This window comes from Dryas octopetala, chromosome 2 (assembly GCF_963921425.1).
Source record: "Dryas octopetala chromosome 2, drDryOcto1.1, whole genome shotgun sequence".
Lineage (NCBI taxonomy): Eukaryota > Viridiplantae > Streptophyta > Magnoliopsida > Rosales > Rosaceae > Dryas > Dryas octopetala.
Window position 1 is genome coordinate 3,319,232 of NC_141367.1, and position 15,104 is coordinate 3,334,335.

General features: G+C 38.8%; 2 protein-coding genes across 2 annotated transcripts; one reads left to right on the forward strand and one right to left on the reverse strand.

Annotated features, from left to right (window-relative positions):
* Positions 1-756: 756 nt before the first annotated feature.
* HOG1 (S-adenosyl-L-homocysteine hydrolase) lies at positions 757-3,289 on the forward strand. Its single transcript, XM_086232195.1, has 2 exons — positions 757-1,562; positions 2,072-3,289. Exons 1-2 carry the CDS (start codon positions 852-854, stop codon positions 2,816-2,818), a joined length of 1,458 nt encoding a protein of 485 aa, XP_086088321.1. The 5' UTR covers positions 757-851; the 3' UTR covers positions 2,819-3,289.
* Positions 3,290-14,049: 10,760 nt separating this feature from the next.
* Positions 14,050-14,872, reverse strand: LOC147292526 (protein RALF-like 24). Its single transcript, XM_086233822.1, has one exon. It carries the CDS (start codon positions 14,791-14,793, stop codon positions 14,272-14,274), a length of 522 nt encoding a protein of 173 aa, XP_086089948.1. The 5' UTR covers positions 14,794-14,872; the 3' UTR covers positions 14,050-14,271.
* Between the last annotated feature and the right edge of the window lie 232 nt (positions 14,873-15,104).

The following is a 15,104-nucleotide window of genomic DNA, read 5'->3' on the forward strand; positions in this document are numbered from 1 at the left end:
AAAGGTTCGGTACGGTTCCCGTACCGAACCCACCCCTAGAACAAACTACCTTAATTAGAGCCTAAGCTACTGTATAACCATTTTTTTCATGTTAATTGAGATTCACATGTCTATGTTGCTTACAACCACAATCTTCCAAGGCAACAAGAGGATACAGTGCAAGTAAGTACACGTACAGTACACATAAGATCGCAATTTCTTACCAAACTAATATAAAAACGTGTCAAGTAGTCAATTCTTTATCTTATATAAAAAATTGTTAGTTATGAGAAACTTTTTTGTATAAGGGTAATATCACATAATATGTTGACATAATTTTATATTTTTATTTAAAATATAACACATACAATTATTAATATTTAAATTTTAAATCTTACTTTCTTACCTTGAATAATTTGTACATATTATAATCTGAGTTAATTCTTCAATCACAAAATAAAGGAAAAATTAAAGTGTTAGGGGTTGAGTTCAATGGTTCTTAACCCGACTACACATCCATTTCCGGATCCAAAACAACTTATCAAACCCGTCCGAATTGACCCCAATTTTATCTTACCTACAACCAATATACAAGCCAACAAGGCGATGATAAACCATCCTCCACCACCAGAACCCCACAGGTGGGTCCCGCATCCTCTTCCGTGTACTACGCAAGCGTTTCACTCTCTCTCATTTACCAGATCCACCAACTCCCACATCCCAATCCCCACCGTCCATCTCACCCTCATCACCTATATATACACCCTCACTCTCTCACTATCCCGTCGCTCAATCCCTCACTCTCTTCTCCACCACCACCACCCCCAACCCTAGTTTCTAGAGAGAGAGAGATTAAGAGAAAGAGAGAGAAAATGGCTCTTTTGGTGGAGAAAAGCAGCAGCGGGCGGGAGTACAAGGTGAAGGACATGTCCCAGGCGGACTTCGGGCGTCTGGAAATCGAGCTGGCCGAGGTCGAAATGCCGGGGCTCATTTCCTGCCGCACCGAATTCGGTCCTTCCCAGCCCTTCAAGGGAGCCCGAATCACCGGCTCCCTCCACATGACCATCCAGACCGCCGTCCTCATCGAAACCCTCACCGCCCTCGGCGCTGAGGTCCGCTGGTGCTCCTGCAACATCTTCTCTACCCAGGACCACGCCGCCGCCGCCATCGCCCGTGACTCCGCCGCCGTCTTTGCCTGGAAGGGCGAGACCCTCCAGGAGTACTGGTGGTGCACCGAGCGCGCCCTCGACTGGGGCCCCGGCGGTGGACCCGATCTGATCGTCGACGATGGTGGTGACGCCACTTTGTTGATCCACGAGGGGGTCAAGGCCGAGGAGGCTTACGAGAAGAACGGGACTCTACCTGATCCGTCCTCCACCGACAACCAGGAGTTTCAGCTCGTGCTCACCATTATCCGAGATGGGTTGAAGACCGATCCCAAGAGGTACCACAAGATGAAGGAGAGATTGGTTGGGGTTTCCGAGGAGACCACCACTGGAGTTAAGAGGCTATACCAGATGCAGGCTAGTGGAACATTGTTGTTCCCTGCTATCAATGTCAATGACTCTGTTACCAAGAGCAAGGTATGTATGGTCTTAGATCTGGGTTGCTCTGCATTTTCTTGTTTCAGATCTGAGTTGTTTTTTTTTTGCTTTGCTTTGGATTGTGTTTTGCCGCTTTAGATCTGATGGGTTTTGCATTTCGATCTAGATCTTTTCTGGGTTTTGCTTCAAATCTCATTGACATGCGTTTATTTCTTATAATGTTGGAGTTTAGAGCTCTTCCATAATTTCATGCATTTTTAACTAGATTCTATGTCTTTGTAGGAAGGAGTAACTGGGTTTTGTATATTTAGCTAGATTTTTGTTAGTAGTGGTTTGTTGATCCAGTTTGATATAAATGTATGATTGTTAACTTCAACAATTGAATGGATCTTTTGCTTTGTTTGTGGGTTACATGTAGTAAATAGGTTTTGTATGTTTAGCTAGATTTATAGTAGAATTGGTTTGTTGAACCACTTTCATATAAACGCATGATTGACAAATTCAACAGTTGATGCGATCTTTTGTTTTGTTTTGTTTGTGCATTACAGTTTGACAACTTGTACGGGTGCCGTCACTCTCTCCCAGATGGTTTGATGAGAGCCACTGATATCATGATTGCCGGAAAGGTTTCCGTTGTCTGTGGATACGGAGATGTGGGAAAGGGTTGTGCTGCTGCCCTCAAGCAAGCTGGATCTCGCGTGATTGTGACTGAGATCGACCCAATCTGTGCCCTCCAGGCTCTTATGGAAGGTCTTCAGGTTCTTACCCTCGAGGATGCTCTCTCTGAGGCTGACATCTTTGTCACCACTACCGGTAACAAGGACATCATCATGGTTGATCACATGAGGAAGATGAAGAACAATGCCATTGTTTGCAACATTGGTCACTTTGACAATGAGATTGACATGCAGGGTCTTGAGACATACCCAGGAGTGAAGCGCATCACCATCAAGCCTCAAACAGACAGGTGGGTCTTCCCTGAGACCAACATTGGCATCATTGTGTTGGCTGAGGGCCGGCTCATGAACTTGGGTTGTGCCACTGGACACCCCAGCTTTGTGATGTCCTGCTCTTTCACCAACCAGGTGATTGCTCAGCTTGAGTTGTGGAACGAGAGGAAGTCCGGCAAGTATGAGAAGAAGGTGTATGTTTTGCCCAAGCACCTTGATGAGAAGGTTGCTGCTCTTCACCTTGGCAAGCTTGGAGCTAGGCTCACTAAGCTCAGCAAGGACCAGGCTGACTACATCAGCGTGCCTGTTGAGGGTCCCTACAAGCCTGCTCACTACAGGTACTGAGAGATTGTCTGGGACAAGAGAATTGAGAAAGATATTATATTTGGGAGGGTTCCTTTTCGTAAACATTTTGCTGATTTGTAGTAGAATTCTAGCTTTAAATTTTTAGGGAGTTTTGTGTTGGTGGGGTGGGGAGAGGTATGGGAGGGAAAGAAATGGATTAGGTCTCAGTTGAAGACCGAAGACCGGAAGGGGTTTGAATAAGAATGAATGGGGTGGTGTGGGAAATATTTGCTGCAGCATAATGTGTTTTGCTGCATCTGCTTATCATTTTACTAGCAAGAAAGGGATCTGAAAAAAAAAAAGAACTATCTTCTTTCATTTAAATTTTGATTCACTTTGTCTTCGGTTATACTCATTTTGTTTCTTTCCCGTTTACAATATATGTTTCTCTTCCCAAGTCTTGGATTGTATTCTGTTTTTTATTTTGAAAAAATATATGAACAGTTTAGCTACTTTTGGCTGTTGCCTTTATGGACCATTTGATTTTAGATTTCAAATATGTTAGGTAGCGCTCCTCACTTTATTTAAACTGAGATGAAATGTCAAGAATGCCCATGATGCTTAGACCCCATTATCTCCAACCTATCAAACTGGGATTTGCTTCTCCATACTCATCAGCCACCAAGTCACCAACTCCCCATCTAAGCTTATTGTCAAAACTTCAAAATGGGTAGGCTTTTAGCCTTTAACTGATCATACATTTTTAGCTCACCAACTTCCCAGCACAAAGCCTACACATGTATGATTTCGAGGAGAATTTGTTGAGACTACTTTCTCACATCGGAAAAATAAAGACCTGTGTATTAGAATATAAAATATTGCATCTACTCACTTAATCAACTCAATTTAGGTTTAGAGGATAGGGCCAATCAGCTTTGATGTTAATTGAATAAGTCAAACTAATCGATTTGATAAAAAAAAACGTGCGAGAAGTATGAAAAAAACAAAAAGAAGGGGCACCATCACAAAGGAATCGCATGCTCTAGACTCTAGAGTAAAAGGAAAAAAACAGTGGGAGAAAGGTGAAGATAACAATGTTATCCACATGAGGAATTGACTGAGAATTGGATGGCTATCTACTCCAGATAGAAAAATGGTCTGTATAAATGGGCCAATGTGGGGCTTAAAATGGTTCTTCATTTGACAAATATCACCTATGGGTGGGTCAGTGGGTGGGTGGTACCATGGTAGGTGGATTAAAGACAGCGATTATTAGTATTAGTTTTTCCAAGGTGCCTATAATTTATACCTTTAATCTTGATTCATGCTCAACAAAGTCTGATATTTTCCTCTTCCTCCTTATGATTATAATATGGTCGACCACTATAAAGACTCAATGGTTCAGCACCAGCAAAATCGTGCTACCTAATTCCTTCATATTTCATTGTCATTAATTTTTTTTTTTTTGGTGAGAAATGGGGCCCAGAAGGCCCAAAAGACGATAACTTAGATTACATCACTAAACATACCAACCCCAATCAGATCATCAAAGAGCAGTGACCCAACAGACAAAAGGAGGGGCAAAGAAACTAGAAAAACCTAGGTCCAACAACAGGCCCAACTCAACCAGACAATCAGCAGACCTATTGTCATTGATTTCATCAAGATATTGGGGACATAATCTGGTTGCTCATCATATTCTCTTCTATATGCATATATCAAGTTCAATTTCTAAGAGTTTTGGAACCGTGTGGGTAATATTAACATATAGCTCCAGTGGTGGAATCGGTTTGGTAACCGAACCGATTGGCCTGACCCGACCACCGAACCGCCTCCGGCGGAATGGCACAAAACGTCACCGTCACCGGGTTTCGGTTGGTGGAAGTCGGTTTCGGTGAGAACACTAAAATCAGAACAACAACAAAAAACCCAAAAATCAGAACAACCAAAATCAAAACCCCAGCAGCCCACCCAACCCTGAGCATCACCCTCCTTCTTCAACCAAGTTCACCATATCAGTGTGACAGAGAGAGGGAGAGAGGGAGGTGACGATGGTTTAAGGGTGGAGTTCGTGGTGGTGGTGGGGATTGCAGAGGGCATCAGAAACGATGGTGGTGGCTGGGATCGCAGAGAGAGAGAGAGAGAGAACTGAGATGGTGGGAATGAATTGATTGCTGGAATCGAAATGAGATGGAAGGGTGGTTGGGTATTAGTTGATTGATGGTGCCAGACTTTGGGCTTGAGTTGACTACAAAAAAAAAAAAAAAAAAAAAGACAAAGGCCCAAAAAAAAGAAAAGAAGAAGAAGAACTGTAACCAGAAACCAGAGAAGAAGAAGATGAAGAAGAAGAAGAAGAAAAAGAAGATAAGAAGAAGAAGATAAGAAGAAAAGAAGAAAAGAAGGAGGAGAGGTGTTGGTTCGGTATCGGTCACCAAAGGTTGCAGGATCTCCAAACCGTCACTGCCACCGACAAGCATTGGTACGGTAGAGCATCGCCACCCTCAGTATCGATCACTACCACTTTGGTTGTTTTATGGTTTTTATCAGTCGATTTTTTGGTTTGTTTCAGTATTTCGGTTGGTTTTCCCAGCCCTATATAGCTCAAACCACATGGATGAGAAAAAAAAAACACATGGAAATGGCCTTCATTTTTTGTTTCCTAAATGTTGTAGTTAATAAAATGATGCATTTAATTATAAGACAATGCTAAAGTATCCTAATTTTGTGCCCTAATTGATATAAAATTCCATGTCAATTAGAATATTTGACATGTCATAATTGACATGCCACATCATTTTTACAAAAAGCAATATAAATATGAAAAAAAAAGAAATAAAAAAATCTCATGCTCTTCTTCTAGCCATAGTAACTATGTTCCCTTTCTCCTGCCACCATTTCTCTTCGTTCCTCGTCACTCTCCCACTTTGTTCACTCTCTCTCTCTCTCTCTCTCTCTCTCTCTCTCTCTCCTATGTGTCCCCCACATGTCGCACCTCGAATCCCGGGCATGCCACATAGACATATTTCTTGAATTTCCCAAGAAACTAACACCAATAATCCGGCATTAATCGCCCAAGAGACTCAAGGCGGGTTAAGCTTTTTTAATTTAAATAGATCGGGTTGGATAAGAGTTTCCATTACATAATAGGATCTTTTAAGAAAATAATAAGATCAAAATAAATAAGTAAATAAAAGTTAACCAACCCACTAGGGTGAAATAGTTAAATCAACACTCCAGAAAAGGAATTACCAAAGTATAGCAAAACCCAAATAAGTTTACAAACTAAATAAAATGTAAGTAAAACATTGTTCGAACTTGTCCCAAACAGGAATGATATAAGGAAAGCCAATGAGAGGCATAAACAGCTGCAAGACAAAAGACATCAGCAATGAGACTTTCGGATACCAGACAAGAGATTCCAAAGCTGCGCACCCCTCAATAAAGATCATCTCCAATATGCAAATCTGCATAAGTAAGAGAGAAGAAACCAAAACGAGAAAGTAGAGGGTAAGCATCACGTACGATCATTGCTTTCCCCTTAGGAGACCCTGCTAGGTTTGAAAACCTTTAAAACATTTACTAGTGAAAGATGATTTTCCAAAACATTAAAACATTTCCACAAAATCGTTGAACACCTCAGCTGCAACAATATATGGTAAATATGCATAAAAACCCATAAATAAAAAAAACTCAAATAATCGATACATAATAGGTACAACTATAGTCAGTCGTAATCAACGAAACAACTACCATGGAGAGAGTGCCACGGTCAACAGAAGTAGGAACTCGCAATTGAGTAACCGTACCACCTGCCACTTGATCAATTATTAGCATCTGTTTCGCATGGGTATACGTCGCAACGTAATAGCCTTGCCTAGGCCTTTCATAACTTTAATAATCATTTCTTCTAAAAGGTTTAGGGACTTACACCCAATGTCACAAGTTATGCTACGTTTACTCTCAAACCAATCATAATAAACATGTAATAACATTTTAAAAACTACACATACACACACAAAGTCCATAGTCAGGAATGTAGGATGAATCCCCTTACCTAGAATCTAATGCTCTTCAAGTATTCTCTTCCACAGCCTTCCATGTTTGCGCACGGTCCTATCTTGGCAACTCCTCGAAAACTAATCACAATGACAACCTTAACCTTTTAATGGTTTGGGCAACTGGGTAACTGGGTAATCCAGGAAAAAGACAATTTCGACAAAAGAGAACAAATTCTAAGTTAGGGGACGATAACAATTAAGAAAAACGGTATGACCTCTCCTTGAGTCACACGTTACGAGGCACTAGTCCTAGGTGGACCAAATTATACTCTCTCAAATCTAGTTAAGAGTTTACAAGTTTCAAGTTTTATTTTAAAGTCAAATCACTTGACTAATTGCTTTAACTCAAAGTCATTCCACAAAATAATTTAGATTAATCCAACTTAATCTCTACAATAGAAACTTGTTAATCCTAGCATGCTATTAACCTTTAATTAAGCAATTAAATCTCCAAAATAAAGTTAGACATGCTTAATTAATAAATAAATCCTATTTATTAATCTAAGTATGCAAACCTAAAATTAAAGCCTAAAAATAAATAAGAAAGATTAAAACACTTACCCAGTTGTAGACCTCCTTAGGTAGGCTCTACTCCTTTGGACTCTTCCTCCTAGAGCTTGCTCACCAAAACTTTTAAACTATGAAAATTTTCTTTCATTTTTGGTATGTCTCTTCTTAGAGAGACTTCCAAAGAGACCAAGTAAGAAACTTTAACTTCACTTAGTGGTGCAAGTGAAAATGAGGGACAACAATTTCTATTTATAGGCACTAGAAGGTTGGAAGAAGTTGTAAGTTTTCAATATGCAACAAAATGCACAACAAATGCACAAACAAGGGAAAAATCACAAATTTGGTATGGGGAAATCCGGCGGGTTATTCGAATGCAGAGACAAAACGGGTGGGCCGGCCCTGATTGAAGTCACAACATGACCCTGCTTGCACAAGGACCGGTCCTTACACAGAATGGACGACCCAGATTAACCCGATTTTAATGAAGCCCAACGGTAGAGATTAAAACGCGGAAGTTGATATGGGGCGACGCGCCCAAAGCAGCTCCTGTGAGCTCGCTCCACCTTCGTCTTCGTCTTCGTCAGCAGTGCTGGGCCAATGGCAGCGCGCCATGTGTTGTGCTGTTGGCCCAATCAGCAAATCCATTTTCTTTTTCCTATTTTTCTAATTTCTCCAAACTTCAGAAATTCACCAAAAATAGCTTGGGAATCCAAATAATTCTTCGAAAAATCCTACGAACTCATATTAATAGGTACTAATTTCCTATAGGCTTAAAAAAATAATTTGTTTCCCCCTAAAAAATTAAGGAAAATTCAACTCCAGTGAATTTAATTCTCAAAAATTAATTCTAACTTGATAATCATCAAATTTGTGTACAAGGGCACTAGAGGTTAACTCCAAATCACTAATGAAACAAGTTAGTTACACCAAAGACAAAGAAAACTCTATTTCCTTAAAGAAACCTTAAGGTTCTAAGTACAAAAGAGTTTTGAAAAAAAAAAAAAAACACGTGTCAACATAAGTTAGGATTGAAAAATCTGGGTTGCTACAACACCCCTATCTCATTAAATTCCTTTTATTTTTTATTTTTTTTACAAACTTTATACATATCAGTTCATCTACATCTTCAATGGATTTCACCCTAATCCAAATCCAGTCTCCTCCGATTCCACATCTTGAAAAACCCACCACCCAAATTGCTGTTAAAAATATGCCCTAAAACCAATGACAATTGGTTAATCAAAGGTGTTTGGTTAAAGTGACTCAAGAGATATTTTAATTAATGTGAATTTCACATTAATAGAGCATAAGCATTATTCACTACACTGGAACTCTATGATCATCGTGTAAGTGAATGAATGTGTCCTTGGAAATATAAGAGAAGAGACATAATGAGCTTGGAGGCCATTGAGACTCATGTTATCAGATACTTAAATTCCTAAACGTTCATAGTCAATGAAGGGACTGGACATTAATATTCTAATAAATCAACACTAGCACATACGCTTGCGGGGTTGGTGAGTCTCATGCCACAATGTAGAGACACTGGAGCAGGAATGTGGATGTGTGCTTGGAGACACGTTCGCTGAACTGATCGAACAGAGAATCCTTGATGGAGCATTACGACTTGAGACACAACTGATGTATTGTGTGTGTGCTCAGTGTACTTTGACTGCACAAAATGGACCAACGTAATCAAGCATGAGTGACATGTGTACATTGGGTGCATTTACACACATATGGAGGCATGTGAGTGTGCAACACGAAATCTCTCACCTTCCATAAAGAATGAGATGTCCCTAGATAGGAAGACTTGCAAAGTCTCTAGCCAGAGGACATAGTCACACATAGGATTATACCATGTAATGAGTTTTGACACGAATTTCTTACCCAAGATGTAATTGGGACATAGTTGAGAGAAGAACCGTACTCTATTGTAATCATAACTGAATAGGTTCAAGACTAAATTCTATTTGGTTTGGCAGTCATGAACTGTGGCTAGGTGTCAACATGGTCTATAGAGTTTAAAGAGCAATTAACTAGAAAGAGTTCTAGATTAGTTGTGATCCTACTGCCAAATCGAATAAAAATCTAAAGGGTCACACACATACAATTATATGGGAGACCAAAAGGAAAGGATGATACCGATGATCAATATGTTCGATTATTGATCGCAACTATCGTGATAGTTGTTATTGCCTAAGGCTGGGAGTTGGCACTTCCCAGTGAGTCACCCATCCTAGTATTGCTCTAGTGTGAGCTCACTTGACTGTGAATTCTAATGGGAGCTCTAGTGACTTAATTACTAATTGATGAGAAGAATTAGTAAGCTCATTAGTCAATATAAATTTAGGGTGATCAATTTACATAATCTTTTATATAAATAGGATTAATTAACTAATTAATCTACTTAGAGAGAGTAAGATTGGAAAGTCAAAGCTTGGGCTTGTTGACCCAAGGTTAAATCATTAATTATTAGGATAATAATTAACGTTATCTTATTAATTAAGATAAATGATTAATTGGTTAATCATTATTCCTAACTCAAACACTAAGCTTATTGACTAAGGCACTAATCTCATGATTAAGTGTTGAGGTCAAATGACATTTGACTTTTATGTATCACATGGGCTAAGTCAAATAATATTAGAAAGCTTTGGGAAATAGTGCAAATATGAGTTTTGTTCATTAAAGATGAATGAACAAGATTGATGGATGAGAAAGAGGAGAGATTGGATGTCTTGTATTTAACAAGCCATCACTTTATAAGGAATGCAAGGGTTGGCCGAACCCTATGAAAAGGAATTCAGCCCCTTGCCTTATCCTCTTATATCTTCTCTCTTCTCTCTTTTCCTCCATGAAAGCTTGAGAGAAAGAGATGGGTCTTGTAGAACCTATCTTCATAGCTAGCCATTTCTTTGATGCCATATCTAGGAACAAGCGCTCGGCACCATTTCCTCCTCCGATTTTTGAGGGTATTTTCTGAAGGGTTCACCCCATACCCTCCTAGGGTGTAGGATGGGGTTTGTGGAGGCTGTATGTTAGGTTTCAACTTCGAGATTTGGGCTGTCGAGTGCTTGACGAAGAGAATCTGTCAGGAACTGTATTTTTGTACGTTGCATTTTTGGAACTGGAATTACACCTCACAATCACTTAATTTCTAACTATCTCAGACACCTATTGGCATGTAACATATTAGGTTTTAATTAAATCCAGCATTGAGGTAAAACACCTTTCTAACCAAAAATAGTATGGGCCCTACAAACTATGAGTGACACCTAGCAGCATTCATGGCTACGTACTCGAATTAACTAGAAGTGGAAAGAACCTTTCGGCCTCAATTACAATACAATATAGTATCTTTGTCATCCTATACCACCAATCATAATAGTCGGGTATGGATAACCTAAAAGGATACATCCAGTGACTCGACTCAAACCCTAGCTAGACTTCTTCTAGATAGTATATTGATCTCACGATCACGTAGACTGGATGAAGATCTACTTTCCAACGCTCTAAAGACAAGAACTCCCAAACCCGACTTCGACCTTGATGCTCGAGTTCAAAACTTCGATAAAAATGAATGAATGAATGAATGAAGGTGATAGCTTGAATAGATTCACAGTGAACAATCTATTCAAACTATTGATGTTAAGCCCAATGAAATATGAATTCTTGATTATGCATAGGAATAGTCCATGTAAATTCTCAAACTAAGCCCTAATTCCCAAATTCTTCTCTCAAGAGTATATGTGTGTGAGATAACCTAGAAAAATAATAGAACTAGGTATATATATTATCCAAGCCTTTTAGGAAAAGGAAACACCTCAGAAAATATATTTAAAATATTTAAAACAAGGTTCGGTAAAAATAAGAATTGAAAACTTGATTAAAAATAAGATAAAAATTGAAATTTCTGTTAGGGGATCGATCCCCTCAGTCTATCTGCCTAAAACGTGATACAGTGCCTAGGGGGGATTGATCCCCGATCGGGGAGATCAACCCTCAAACTCTCTGCCAAAAAGACTCTTAAATTGGGATTGCTCCCCTTGGAGCAGGATCAATCCCTCAAATATGAAATTCAAAATAAACCCTTTTAAACCTCAAAATTTAACCTTGCAACACCTCGATTTCAAAACTATGTTAAGAACCAATTGACCATGCAACTAAATAATGAAAAACACTTGTGATCTAAGATGAATGCATGATAGCTAACTTATCTTTTCTAAGGTTAAGATGAACCCGAGCATTATGCTTTGAGTTTGAATACTTGAAAGGCTAATAAGGCTCTTCTCAAAATTTATATCAGTAAGTCACCTTCTCACTTCTAGTTGCAACTACATGAAAGAAAGCTTTTCCCCCATTTTACTTTTAGCTTTACATTCTTTGCTAGTCATACATATATTAGATTCATTCACATGCCTGCAAATCCCGATTAGGCACCATAACTTATGTATCTAAGACCCACTACAATCCATCATTTATTGTTTAATTGATCACAATACCTCTCTCTCTCTCTCTCTCTCTCTCTCTCTCTCTCTCTCTCTCTCTCCATAAATAATTAAATAATTAAATTCAGTAGCCAAGGCCAATTTTGTACAATGTCAGTCATCTGTGCAAGTTGCTCCAGATGAATGAGAGGGGTTTTTTTTTATTAGTTTCTTTCTGGCATTGATCAATGGATGAGTTTATTTACCAAAGGAGCTGAGGAGCTGCAAAGCTGAAATGAATTTATTCAAATCACTGGAAAAGAGAAGTGCATTGGCGGCATTAGACAATGAAGTTGTGTACTGTACTGTTGTAGTGTAGTAAACCTTGTGCTTGTTACACCAATCACTTGGGAAGTATAACAAATGTTTGACATACTTTGTGCTTCTTTGAATCAGATTCAAGCCGAGGAGGAGAAGGGGTTCCCTCATCTGGAGTGTCCAATGCAGTAGTGCCTGATAACATGTCTGCATTCAAGAATAGCCATAAATGACAATCAGGTCTTCCAATTATCTCCTAAACTCAATCCTGGAGTCTTCGTGCAGGACCTGTAGATCGGAGAGATTACAGCTTTGCCATGACCAGTAATGGCAATTTGGCAGGGTGGAATTCTGCAAGAGATTCTGATGAAAAGCATTGAAAAAGCTTTAAAAGCAGTGCAGAAGGCTGCAGAGAGAGCATGTTCTACTGTGACTCCTGGAAGTTTAAGGACTTGAACCATTTCATTACCCATCACATTGTTAATCCTTGTAAATATCTACCAATTGCATATGGCCTATGCACATTAATGTTGCCCAACATTTATTTTACCATACTCCTACCTTCGGAGTTTGAGGCAACAGAAATAGCTTATGGACTGAAATTCCAAATAGCTATATGTTGTATTTATATGACTAGGCATTGACATTGTCTTATATTAAAACTGTAGAAGCCACAATGTAAAAGAAACACTGGCATTGGAAAGGATATTCACGGGCAGTTAGATGCCTAGTTCACGTGACAGACAGCATCATATCCAAGGGGAAATATATGACATTAACACATAAGATACATGAATTTGGTGCATGACTAGTCAGCCTAGAAATGTGTTGGATGCCCAGTCACATTCGGCAACGTTAGGTATTTAGTTTGCCTTTTGGGTAAGCAACATTAACAGTAGAACAGTAATTCCAGTTATTGCAGCATTGAGGAGAGCAGTGCTAAACTGCTAAGCCTATGCTAAAAAATCCCGTTGCACAATTAAAGTTTAACAATTAATTTTACCAAAAACATAAAATTAAAAAGCAAGTTATATACACTATTCCAACACTCAAAGTCAGAGTTTGAACCTCTCATCCCCTTTTGGCTATTTACTACTAAGGGGAATGGGGTTCTTTCCCACAAGACCTGCTTATGATTATGAATGAGCTTCCACATGGTCAGTTTCACCCAAAAATATGAGGACAATCTATCTAACAGCTTGTATGGGACTGGGTTTACAAGTTTCAAATTTTTTTTAATCGAAATGGTTTTGAGTTCTATAAGCACTTTCCTACAACGTGCTTTCTCAAAAAACGCTTCCAAATGTGTTTACCAAAAACACTTAGATTCTTAATAAAAATAACTAGCTTAACAAATAACTTATAGTAAAAACACTAGCTTAACAAATAACTTATAGCTAGTAAAAACAAATAACTTATAGTAAAAACACTACTAACCTTAGCGCAAAAACACAACTAATTAAGTAAAAGCACTTCCTACAAAAGCACCCTTAAATAGGTTTAAGATCACAAATATATATCTTACCTCCTGTCCATTGTCATCCACTCAACATAAAGCATTCCCAAATAGGTCATAAGATTACAAGAATCTATCTCCCTCACAGGAGATATTGCGGCCCGTCTGTCATCCACTCTGTCTCCCTCACATGAGATTGAAGAGAATAGCCAACACAAGTACAGAACTCTGCCTTGCAGTATTCATTTCTCTTGTTCTCATTGTCCATCAACACAATTACACAAGGAGGCTTTTTCAAAAAACCCAAAAACTCCGTTAATCATTTTCATGATTAAAGTTTTCTTTCTAGAAAGTTATCAATATCATTCTCAATGAAGTATAATTTGATCAAAAACAAAAGAACCAAAAAAAAAAAACACCCTCATAAATCTCCTCATGAATGAAGCTATATATAATCATCAATCAATTCCCCAAAATTCTATAAAAAAAAAAAATAAAAAAAAAAAAAAAAAACCAAAATTCATGCAACCAGCATCAACCCCACATTCATATAAAAGGGAATTCAAGATCTCTCCAAATTAATACCAGGGATACATTAGTATAGCATTTCATGGGTCTCAAACATACAATCATACCCAAAACCCCATCAACTACAACACTTGAAAAAGAAGTAAAAATAGAAAAGGAAACAGAAATTACTACTTGAATTTCTGCATACTTGGTGCATATAACTATAAATCATCAAGTTTTGATGTCATGGATACCTCTTGCACATCCTGTAATGACCTCACAGCCTCTGTTATAAGGGTTTGCCACTACAGCATGACAATTGTAGTATGAAGCCCCAGGCCTTGCACATGGGACCAGGTCCCTCCTCAGTGTCTCATAGCTTATGTACTTCTTCTGCATTGCTAGCACTCTTCTGTTGGTCTCTGAATCCAATTCTGGCTCTGTCAAGCAGTCCCCAACAACCTTTTGGGTGCAAACCCTTCCCACCATAGCACCACCAATCTCACTGTCTTTCAGTGCATTCAGGTCAAGAACTGAAACCCCATGGCAGATTGAGAAGTGGGTATGGATGAAAAGGAGTGATAGGTAGGAGACTAGAAATGGGTATGGATGAGCTCTGGGTCTGGGCATTTTCTTTTTGGGAGTTCTTGTTTTCAGTTTGGTGGTGTTGTGGACTGTGGGAGTGAGATTCTTGGTAGTTGTGGGTTCATAAATGGGCCACCATGACTCCATGAGAGTGTGAGACATGATCATGACATAGCATACACTAATCACTATACAGTTAGTTCAATGATATGATATATATTAGGTGGCTCTCAGAATATGGACATGACATAGGGGACAAAAGAATTAAATGGAACCCAACATCCCGTGAAACCTGTCTATAAATATTAAGAAAAGCGTTTCTTATTCACAGAAAAGGATAAAAGCTTGATCTTCATTGTTAATCATTTACTACTGATATTCATATCATTTTCTTTTTGCCCAAAAACTATAATTTCTAATTTGTGCTTGGATAATGATAATAATTCATATGGATGATGAAGATGTTTAACAATAACTTC